Below are 12,545 nucleotides of genomic sequence, written 5' to 3' on the forward strand. Positions count from 1 at the left end.
AACCTAATCTGGACTTTGAATGATAACTAGGAATCAGTTGCGAGATTCTCTGACATATCAGATGTGGGTATAAGAGACAGGAGTCTAAGATGATTCAATGGTTTTTAGCTGGAGAAACTGGATAAACTGGATGCAGTTACCATCAGTTGAGATGAGAAAGATGGAGGGGAGAGTATTTTGGCAGTAAACACCAGAAATTTAATTTTGGACATTGCCACAGGTTAGGCTCTTTGTTTTTTTAAAAACCATTTATTTATTTATTTGGTTGCACCAGGTCTTAGTTGTAGCTTGCGGACTCCTTAGTTGTGGCTTACCAGCTCCTTAGTTGTGGCATGTGAACTCTTAGTTGCGGCATGCATGTGGGATCTAGTTCCCTGACCAGGGATTGAACCCAGGCTCCCTGCCTTGGGAGCTCGGAGTCTTATCCACTGCACCACTGGGGAAGTCCCAGGTTAGACTCCTTGGAAACATGTGAAAATGGAGAAATGGGGACAAGAGAAGTTGTTTGTGTGTGTGTGTGTGTGTGTGTGTGTGTGTTTTTTAGGATGAGAGAAATAACAGCTTGTTTGTATGCTAATGGAAATGATCCAAAAGAGAAGAGAAAGTGGTGCTCTGCGAGAGAGGAAAGAAATTTGTTTGAGTGATATCCTTGAGAAAGGATGGAATCTTATGCTCAAGATGGAATACTTGCTTGAGGTAGGAGCACAAATAGTTCACCCACAATAACGGGTGGGGAGAGAGAGTATTTGAGTGTCAGTGCCCAAAGGTGGGTAGACGAGGACATGAGAATTTGTGGAACTTTTCTTCTGATAACTTCAATTTTCTCAGTCAAATAAAAAGTAAGACATTTGGCTGAAAAAAGAAAGGAGATCGGAAACAAGTTTATGGAAATTCCCTGGCAGTCCAGTGGTTAGGACTCTGCGCTGTCACTGCTGAGGGCCTGGGTTTGATTCCTGGCTGGGGAACTAAAATTCCATAAGCCTTGTGTCTTGGCCAGAAGAAAAAATTAAAACAAGTTTCTTAGGAGAGTGAGAAAGTGAATGGACTAGGGTGTCACGCACACACACTTTCACACTCTCGAACTTGATTGAAGAGGGGACTGGTTGATAGCTGTGAGCTCCCAAGTCACGTTTGGTCAAGCATACCCGAAGACTTGCAACCTGCTGTGCAGTCAAGGGGTAGAAACCTTGATAAGGCCTGTTTGAGAACACACCGGAGAATAAAGTGATGTAGCTTTTGCAGGATCTTTAAGTCTCTGATGAATACTATGAATCCTTTCCCCCAGAAAATATGCATGCCAGTAAATATGCATGCCAGTTGGGGGTATTTATGGATCCTCTGATACCTGTCTGTGCATCCGGGGAAATCTTTTTTGTGATTCTGAAGAGCACATTGTTTACCCTGAGGCGGGACTGCTTCAGTTCTGTGAAGACAGGTAATGAATTGGGGCAGAAAATTTTAGAGTATGTCTGAGCTCTGTAAAATTCTTACGCATTTATCATGCCCCTTCATGGCATTCAAAGGGACCTGGCAAAAGATGTACCACATTTGGACTGGCACCTTTCTTTCATACCGTTCACCAGAAGGAAGCACTTGGTGCTCTCTTGAGTTCATTGGTTCCCAGGCATGCTATAATTTAGCAATATTCTTTGGAGTTGATTCTCTCACCGCTTTTCAGGGCTCTGTGGTAGCTCAGCTGACTTTATATGTACATCTATGCCCATTCTGATCCTACCCACTTTTTATGAAATCCAGACACACACATTGATCTAACTGTGGGAGGTGTTCTACTTATCATGCTGTGCACCTGAATGCACTCCATGGAGGGCCAGCTGCTGAACTCAGCTGTGTTCATCAGGAAATATTGGGCTGTTAACACAACTGTTGAAAATTGGCCCAGTCTGGGAAGAGTAGACTGTTACATGGCTGCCTGAAGCTAGCAGAGCTGAACTTGGATGAGCCACAGTAAACTTACTTGTGCTATGTGGATTGGTCTTCAAAATTTATTTTTATTTTCTATTTTTTAATTTAAAAATTTTTTAAATTTATTTATTTATTTATTTATTTTTAGCTGTGTTGGGTCTTCGTTTCTGTGCGAGGGCTTTCTCTAGTTGCGGCGAGCGGGGGCCACTCTTCATCGCAGTGCGCGGGCCTCTCACTATCGCGGCCTCTCTTGTTGCGGAGCACAGGCTCCAGACGCGCAGGCTCAGTAATTGTGGCTCACGGGCCCAGTTGCTCCGCGGCATGTGGGATCTTCCCAGACCAGGGCTCGAACCCGTGTCCCCTGCATTAGCAGGCAGATTCTCAACCACTGCGCCACCAGGGAAGCCCCTAAAATTTTTTTTATACAATGTTTCATGGTTACTTTCCATTTCCAGTTGTTACAAAATACTGGCTATATTCCCCATGTTGTACAGTACATCCCTGACCCTATCTTACACCTAGTAGTTTGTATCTCCCACTCCTCCACACCTATATTGCTCCCACACACACTGGTAACCACTAGTTAGTTCTCTGTATCTGTGAGTCTGCTTCTCTTCAAGCAAATGAGCCTGGATAAAGGTGCTTGTGATTTTAGACACGTTGTGTTAAAGGTGACAAGTTGGGTACAAGTGTAAATGATATCCAGGCAGTTTAAGAAATGAGACTGAATCTTGGCATAAAGAATTGGACTAGAGATTTGACAACATTTGAGTTGAAGGAATGATAAATCTCCTGGGATAGGATAATGGAGAAAAGTAAAAGGAATGGGGAGTTCTAAGCCTTGAGGAAGACTCAGTTTTTAGCAGTAACTAAAGCCAATTTTTATTGAGCATTTAATATGTGCCGGGCACTGTTCTTAGTGCTTTACATATATTAACTCCTTTATTTCTTTCATGGGCATGAGGTTGATACTATTATTATCTATACATTACAGATGAGGAAACCAGGGCCCAGAGGGTTGAGTATATTTAAGTTGCCTGAGGTCATAGAGTTAGTAATTAGTCAGTATTTGAACCCATGCAGACCAGTCCCAAGTCCATGCACCGAAGGAGACAGAGGGACACCCAGAAAGGAAGACAGTGAGGATTATGTGTTAATCGAGAAATGAAAGTACGTGGGGGAGATCTGCCATGTCTCATTGTGGGTAACACCCAGAAGTACTCTTCAAATAAACTCTTCATTATTTATTGTCTCTAATGGTTCAGTTGATGGTACATCCACATGAATGGCTTCCCTCTTTCTCCATAACTGTATCATGGTTGGTTCTGTTTAGTCTCCTACCAGATTGTGGGCTGAGGAATGGAGCAAATGAGATACTCAAATTCTAGTACAAGTTAATAATTCAGAGAAAAAGGGGAAATGTGGAAATATATTTATATTTGTATTATATTTATAACTTATATAGGGCATGTGATGGATCTTGGACTTTATCCTTCATGCAGTGGACTGTCATTGAAGGTTATTAACAGAAGCAATATAATTATATTCTTGTTCTCAAAGATAAAATCTGGTGGCAATATAAAGATCTGATTGGAGTAGAAAGACCAGTTAGGAAGCTCTTGTTAGAGCAGAGGTAAGAGATGACGGAGACCTGAACCAGAGCGCTAGCCATGAGGACGCAGAGCATTTTAGTGGCTTTAGGACAGATGCAGGAGTCACTGAAGCTGCAGAAGTGGTCGAGGTCATCCTGGGAGTGAGCATAAAATTCTGGGAGACACCAGCATGGGGAGAGGAGGGAGAGCATGAGGAACCGGTGAATGAGACCAAGAGAGAGGGGTCAGAGTGGTGGGAGAACCAGGAGAATGAGGTTCTGGAAGCCAGAAGAGGAGAAAGTGGTCAAGAGTCTAAGCAAGTATTTCATTAAAATAAAAGCTACACTGAAATGTTTGCCTTTTCTTGTTGGGGGAGTGGGGATAAATTAGGAGGTTGGGATTAACATACACGCACTACTGTATGTAAAATAGATAACCAACAAGGACCTACTGTATAGCACAGGGAATTCTACTCAATATTGAGTAGAGTTTTATATATATATGTATATATATGAACATATATATGAATACATATGAATATATATATGAATATATATGAATATATATATATGAATATATATATGAATATATATATATATGAATCACTGTGCTGTATACCTGAAACTAATACAACATTGTAAATCAACTATACTTCAATTTATAAAAAAAAAGATTTGGTTTTAGGATTAAAAAAAATTTGGCTTTTCTCTACTGATTATTTGGCTGATATTGTTATACAGCCCAGAGAGTTTCTGGATTTTCTCACTGAAAAATAATAATAATTTTTGGATACTTTTCCAGTATTCTTCTTTATAACGGTTGGTCTGGGCTGTAACCCTTTGAGATCCACACAGGTAAAAAGTTATTGGATTATATGATCTCTAAAGTCATTTCGGCCTAAAAGTTTTGGTTTTCTGAAAAAAAATGCTTCAGGATAAGAATTTTATGAGAGGCTCATAGAGGAAAGAAAAATCTCTGGGCCAGAGAGCTCTTAATTAATAAAAGTTGATTGGAGGAAAAGAAAAGTTGATTGGAGGGAGTCTAAAGAACGTATCTTTATTTCATTCTTTGGTGAGTAGAGATCATGTCTGTCAGAGGACTTGAATGCTCCATTTTTAAATTTACTGGTGCACTTTGACAGCACCGAAGCACAAATGAAAGGTACTTGGTGCAAGAGTTGGTTTCTGATGACTGAAATTATATTTATTTATTTATTTTTATATTTTATTTTTGGCTGTGTTGGGTCTTCGTTTCTGTGCGAGGGCTCTCTCCAGTTGCAGCAAGCGGGGGCCACTCTTCATCGCGGTGCGCGGGCCTCTTCACTATCGCGGCCTCTCTTGTTGCGGAGCACAGGCTCCAGACGCGCAGGCTCAGTAGTTGTGGCTCACGGGCCTAGTTGCTCCGCGGCATGTGGGATCTTCCCAGACCAGGGCTCGAACCCGTGTGCCCTGCATTGGCAGGCGGATTCTCAACCACTGCGCCACCAGGGAAGCCCCCCTGAAATTATATATATATATATATATATATATATATATATATACACACACACATACACGCACACAGAGAGAGAGAGAGAATATTGTACACATAAACATAAAGGACTCAGTTTTGACCTTGAACATAATTTTTACTTTCTGAGCTGAATAAATGTGATAGTAGGCCTAGCAGCCACCATTGCCAAAGAATGTTTGTTCAAATTCTCTTGGTCCCTTATCTCTAGAATTGAGAAAACCGGTAGTAGCAATGAGTAGAAAACAGATATTTAGTTAGACTTGAAAATTTATCTTGATTTGGTTGTGATGCACACTATTGACGTTTCCTGCCTAGATCATCTGCAATGAGAGATCTTCTGAGACTGATTTGGAGAAAAATCCTCACCTAGCTATCAATATTTAATATCCTGTTTTATCTTTGAAAATATGGAGCAGAGGCAATCTCATAACTGATTAGAAATTAATCTGTACACTTATTCCAGTTGACATAAGGTGAAAGCTGTCGAGTTTCTCTCCTGCATGTTTTGCTACATCTCTGCATCTCTGTATGACTTCCTACTTTCTCTATTACTCCTAAATGCAGTCTTCCGTGGGGTCCTGTGCTTGGTTGTCATCTCCTCCCTACCTGCCATCCTGTCCTCACAGATGAGAATAGATGGCTTTTTTCTTTCTTGAATTTAGCTATGACCTCTTAAGATGTGAGACTCCTACATCTTAAGACCTAACTCTGTCTAGAACTGGAGGGCCACAGTTTGAATACTTACTGGACATCTTCAGTAGAATGTCCCAGGTACCACAGAATAAAGATCTTCAGAACTGAACTAGTAATCTGCTCACGTCTGCCCAGATCTCCTCTTTTTGCTGACTTCTTATTTCCCACCACGACATCACCATTCTCCCGATGCTTAAACTCGAGGTCTTGGTCGTTTTTTATTGTTACTCTAGCTACTTCTGTTCCATCGGTTGCTAGAGCCTGTAACTTCTCACTCTCTCAATCTTACGGGTACTTTCCTTCTTTCCTATTCTCATTTCCACCCTCTTTCCTTGCATAATTGCAGTAGCTCCATCTGTCAGTCTCCCCCGTTCCAGTTAAACTTACACATTTCTGGTAGCTAAGTCATCCTAGACCAAACCTCTACTCTTGTCCTTTTCTGCTCAGAACCACGGAATGCCTACTAGTTTTTATACACCGTACCTGTGGAGCCTAGATTATCTTTCAACCATATGTCCACCTGCTTCCATCCAGACAACACACCCACCCCACCGCCAAAGCGGCTTATTCATTCTTCAGGCATGCACTGAACTTTGGTCTATGTCGTTCCCTTTGCCAGAAAAACTTTTCTTCCTCTTTCCCACACCTGTCAAAATCACACTCATCTGACCCAGGCTCTCTCACGTTATACTGTAACTTTTGAAATGACTACAAGATTTATAGTGTGCCCCCCTATTGATCCAGCCATCTTGATTATGACAACTTATCCTGCAAAAATATTCACCGTATTTAATATATAGGTACAGGTTTAATGCAGCATTGCTTGTAGAAGTAAGATATTGGAAGCAACTGAAATAGATGCAACTTAGAAAAAATAAAGGTACACATATATACACACATACTGACGTGGAAAATCGGCCAGAGTGTGGACTGTGTTTAAGCATGTATGTGTATATGTGTATGTGTGTACTTGCATACAGAAAAGAAAATCTGAAAAGAATTCACCCCAGAATAATGAACAGTGGCTAGTGCGTGTGTGTGTGTGTGTGTGTGTGTGTGTGTGTGTGTGTATTTAGGCAGGGGTGTTAAAGTTTTAATGTACCTTGTCCCAAGACGTTAACATTTGCTAATACTGCATGATGAGCCGACTGGTATTTATGACATTTTTCTTTGTGTTTTATATATATATATTTATTTTAGCAATTCTTTTATTTATATTTATTTTTTTATTTAGTTGCGGCTCCCTGGCTCCTTAGTTGCGGCAGGTGGGCTCCTTATTTGCGGCTCGCCGGCTCCTTAGTTGTGGCTCACGGGCTCCTTAGTTGTGGCATGTGAACTCTTAGTTGCGGCATGCATGTGAGATCTAGTTCCCTGACCAGGGATCGAACCCGGGCCCCCTGCGTTGGGAGCTCAGAGTCTTAACCGCTGCACCACCAGGGAAGTCCCTGTATTTTATATTTTTCAAATAAAAATAAAAACTGGAGAAATGCAGTGTTCGATTTGAAATACTAAGCGCTTTAGTGTCAAGTCTGCACTGATATTTATCAGGACAAAGCACCTAGAAAGGATTTTTCTCTATGTCATCTTGCAGTGATATTTCATAAAATATTTTAATCCAGGGACACTAGTATTTCTGCTGACAGACTCCTTCTTAATCAGTGTGGCTTTCTTCTTGCAAATAAGCTTCATTGAATTTAGTGTGTGTGTGGTTGCACACAGCTGGTAGTAAAAGATTTGAATGGATGCCGTGGTGCTTACACATAATTGAAATTAAATCAGTTTGACCTATTTTTGTGTAAATTGTTAAGTGACACAAATTTGATTCATTTTTATATGCTTATTTTTAATGGAAAACAAAGAGACATAACGGTATATGCTTTGTGGTGATCTAGGTTTTATGAACAGTACGTATTTTGGCAAAAAGCTGGAGGAGGAAATGACCACGTAAGTAGATGTTTTCCTTACTATTGCTAAGCATTTCAGTCTCAATCCAATTGTAGCAATGTTTAAAATTTTGCATTATTGTAATAAAGATTCAAAGTTTTGAGGAGGGCAACATCATTGTTTCTCGGAGGATACAATGTAGGATTTTTTGTTTGAAGAAAATAATTTGCTGCGTAAGATGTGCTAAAGTTAAGGTTCAGCCTGGATTAGACTGATGTATGCATTAGTAAATATAGAATATCATGTATAGGGAAATTAGAGGAGTTCAAAGTGGCCTTATTTAAAATGCAGTTAAATTAAGAATCACATTATTTGCAATGGCTTTGTAACTATTAGTTTGATTCCTGGATATTTTGTCGTGACATGATGAGATCAGTCAACAGGATTTTTTTTTTTTAACACAGCGTCTAATTCTAAACAATGAAACAAGGCATCCCAGAATAAATATAGTCCTTTTAACCTTAACTCACCTTGGGGAAGCTTTCATTAATGATTTGCTTATCTTGAAGTTTGCTCTCAGAACAGCTTATAAAACATGTCCAAACGTATTAGTTGGTGATTCAGAAGATAATGATTCCACATTATCCTATAAATGGTTCTGTAGATTTGAGGAAAATGGAGATATTTGACCATATTTTGAAAGATGAGAATTACCTCCAAATATTCCTATAGAGAGGCATTTAAAAAATATTGATGAAAAACAGAATGTCTTGTAATCATCTTATAAATGCTTAAACACAGGTGTGTTTTGAGTAAACATAGACTGACGGCCTACAATACATTAATTCATTCTCAAAGCACGCATTCTACTTCTTAAATGAGGTTTCTTTTTAACTATCTCTTGCTATATCATTAACACTTGGATAATAATTAAGTATTGTTATCTATTAACTAAAATTTAGTATTCTAATTACATCTTCCCTGATAAATACATTGTAAATTACCAGGTATAGCTTGGGGAAGATATGTTTACACCAAGTTGCAAACGTTGACATCAGCAACTATCTGGTTATCACACTGACATTTTTTTTTTTTAAACATCTTTATTGGAGTATAATTGCTTTACAATGGTGTGTTAGTTTCTGCTTTATAACAAAGTGAATCATATACATATGTTCCCATATCTCTTCCCTCTTTCATCTCCCTCCCTCCCTCCCTATCCCACCCCTCTAGGTGGTCACAAAGCACAGAGCTGATCTCCCTGTGCTATGCGGCTGCTTCCCACTAGCTATCTGTTTTACGTTTGGTAGTGTATATATGTCCATGCCACTCTCTCACTTTGTCACAGCTTACCCTTCCCCCTCCCCGTGTCCTCAAGTCCATTCTCTAGCAGGTCTGTGTCTTTATTCCCGTCTTGCCCCTAGGTTCTTCATGACCTTTTTTTTCTTTTTTTTTCCGTAGATTCCATATATATGTGTTAGCATACGGTATTTGTTTTTCTCTTTCTGACTTACTTCACTCTGTATGACAGACTCTAGGTCCATCCACCTCACTACAAATAACTCAATTTCGTTTCTTTTTCACACTGCCATTTTTATAGCTTCTGCATGGTTTATACAAGCATTTTTCTTTGAGGGTGGCAAGTAGTGAACTTTTAAAAATGGGAATTTTGGAATCCTGTATTTCATTTTAGCATGTTTGTCTTTACCTAAAATGTAAGTGCTTAGTGAAGCCCATGAGTTGCTTGCTTTTTTCAGCATGAAGACTCAGATGAGGAAACACAAATTTAGCATTTCTAGATGGTCAAGGGTCTGGGTTTAGAAGATGCTCATGTTCTTTATTTTTAGAATTTAAACTGGAAGGACTGCTACTTGATTCATTAAGCATTTCAGGATAACTTATGATGGCCAGTTGGGCAGATGATATAAAAATACTTTTCATTTTCAGTTGTCTCGTGGCACATAAGCTCTGCCAGATTAATAACCCAAAAGATCAGGGGACCATTTCCATCTCTTGGTTCCACTTTCTGGCAAATTCTGTCACTTCTTTCCATTCTCCAATGTGCAGAAACCACCCCAAGTGCTCATCAGCTGATATGGAGGTAATCCAAGTACGCAGGATGACAGTGGTAGGTTACCTGATGCTGTGATGCTTCAAGGCACCACACAAGTCTTTCACAATAACCGGCATTCTCTGGGTGCTAACTATGTGCTGGGCATGGGCCCAAGTGTATTCATACATTACTGTGTAACAGTTTTTTTTTTTTTAATGGCCGTGCCTCGCGGCATGCAGGATCTTAGTTCCCCAACCAGGGATCGAACCCGCGCCCCCTGCAGTGGAAGCGTGGAGTCTTAACCGCTGGACCGCCAGGGAAGTCCCACTGTGTTATAGTTCTTTTTTTTTTTTTTTTTCCACACATACACACTGTATTTTATTTTTACAAGAGATAAATAGACTGACACCAAGCATTGTACATGGATGACCACAACAAAAGCAACAATGATTGCAATTACCAAACATGAAACACACTCATACTATGTCATAATATTGACATTCAGTCCAGTAATCCTCCACTGTAACAGCTCCTTTACTTTGCAGTGAAAATTGATTTGTATATTCTTTGCCTCTGAGTCCTTGTGGGATTTTTTTTTTTTTAATTCAGACAGAAAGTCACAAAAATTATACTCATCCTCATCAGTTCACTCAGTCCCATGTAATTAATTTTTTTTTCATCTTGATCTTTTGTTAGCACTTTTATGAGTTCATCAGTTTTTCCTTAGAGTTCTGAAAATGCTTATTCATTCAGTTCAGCAGTACAGTCAGTTACCAGAAACCTGTACTTGTCAGAGTCTTTTCCATGAATTTCCTGAAGATGAAACCCTTTTATAGGAACATATTTGCAAAATCATCAGAGTACACCCAGAACTGTCTGTAAATGACAAAAGACTTAAAAATGACCACGGTTAAAGATTTGATGAAAGTTCATAATAATGCAGTTGACAAGAAAATTAGTTATTTCTGAGATATACATTTTAAAGTAATAACTAGGATTATGACTTATAACATTATACCAGAACATATAAGATTTTTAGAAATTTCATGTAATGTCTGAAACATTTATATTAACATATTTCCATACATATTTCCATACAAATACAAATATAAGATTTTTAGAAATTTCATGTAATGTCTGAAACATTTATATTAACATATTTCCATACAAATAACCCAATGAAAGTTTAGTATTAGTTGTTTTGTTTGTTGTTTTATACTGCAGGTTCTTATTAGGCATCAATTTTATACACATCAGTGTATACATGTCAATCCCAATCGCCCCAATTCAGCACACCACCATCCCCACCCCACCGCAGTTTTCCCCCCTTGGTGTCCATATGTCCATTCTCTACATCTGTGTCTCAACTTCTGCCCTGCAAACTGGCTCATCTGTACCATTTTTCTAGGTTCCACATACATGCATTAATATACGATATTTGTTTTTCTCTTTCTGACTTACTTCACTCTGTATGACAGTCTCTAGATCCATCCACGTCTCAACAAATGACTCAATTTCGTTCCTTTTTATGGCTGAGTAATATTCCATTGTATATATGTACCACAACTTCTTTATCCATTCGTCTGTTGATGGGCATTTAGGTTGCTTCCATGACCTGGCTATTGTAAATAGTGCTGCAGTGAACATTCGGGTGCATGTGTCTTTTTGAATTACGGTTTTCTCTGGGTATATGCCCAGTAGTGGGATTGCTGGGTCATATGGTAATTCTATTTTTAGTTTTTTAAGGAACCTCCATATTGTTCTCCATAGTGGCTGTATCAATTTACATTCCCACCAACAGTGCAAGAGGTTTCCCTTTTCTCCACACCCTCTCCAGCATTTGTTGTTTGTAGATCTTCTGATGATGCCCATTCTAACTGGTGTGAGGTGATACCTCATTGTAGTTTTGATTTGCATTTCTCTAATAATTAGTGATGTTGAGCATCTTTCATGTGCTTCGTGGCCGTCTGTATGTCTTCTTTGGAGAAATGTCTATTTAGGTCTTCTGCCCATTTTTGGATTGGGGTGTTTGTTTCTTTAATATTGAGCTGAATGAGCTGTTTATATAGTTTGGAGATTAATCCTTTGTCCGTTGATTCATTTGCAAATATTTTCTCCCATTCTGAGGGTTGTCTTTTCGTCTTGTTTATGGTTTCCTTTGCTGTGCAAAAGCTTTGAAGTTTCATTAGGTCCCACTTGTTTATTTTTGTTTTTATTTCCATTACTCTAGGAGGTGGATCAAAAAAGATCTTGCTGTGATTTATGTCAAAGAGTGTTCTTCCTATGTTTTCCTCTAAGAGTTTTATAGTGTCCAGGCTTATATTTAGGTCTCTAATCCATTTTGAGTTTATTTTTGTGTATGGTGTTAGGGAGTATTCTAATTTCATTCTTTTACATGTAGCTGTCCAGTTTTCCCAGCACCACTTATTGAAGAGACTGTCTTTTCTCCATTGTATGTCTTTGCCTCCTTTGTCATAGATTAGTTGACCATAGGTGCGTGGGTTAATCTCTGGGCTTTCTATCTTGTTCCATTGATCTATGTTTCTGTTTTTGTGCCAGTACCATATTGTCTTGATTACTGTAGCTTTGTAGTAGAGTCTGAAGTCAGGGAGTCTGATTCCTCCAGCTCCATTTTTTTGCCTCAAGACTGCTTTGGCTATTCGGGGTCTTTTGTGTCTCCATACAGATTTTAAGATGATTTGTTCTAGCTCCGTAAAAAATGCCATTGGTAATTTGATAGGGATTGCATTGAATCTGTAGATTGCTTTGGGCAGTATACTCATTTTCACAATGTTGATTCTTCCAATCCAAGAACATGGTATATCTCTCCATCTGTTGGTATCATCTTTAATTTCTTTCATCAGTGTCTTAGAGTTTTCTGCATACAG

General features: G+C 39.1%; 1 protein-coding gene across 2 annotated transcripts in view; it reads left to right on the forward strand.

Moving 5' to 3' along the window:
- ABCB1 (ATP binding cassette subfamily B member 1) overlaps nucleotides 1-12,545 on the forward strand; it is a 106,992-nt gene that overhangs the window by 17,494 nt on the left and 76,953 nt on the right. For both annotated transcript variants that reach the window (XM_036863678.1, XM_036863679.1), the window contains exon 5: nucleotides 7,613-7,664. In XM_036863678.1, coding sequence (XP_036719573.1) covers nucleotides 7,613-7,664 — 52 coding nt within the window. The remainder of the gene's footprint in view (nucleotides 1-7,612; nucleotides 7,665-12,545) is intronic.

The sequence above is a fragment of the Balaenoptera musculus genome, chromosome 9, assembly GCF_009873245.2.
Source record: "Balaenoptera musculus isolate JJ_BM4_2016_0621 chromosome 9, mBalMus1.pri.v3, whole genome shotgun sequence".
Classification (NCBI taxonomy): Eukaryota; Metazoa; Chordata; class Mammalia; order Artiodactyla; family Balaenopteridae; genus Balaenoptera; species Balaenoptera musculus.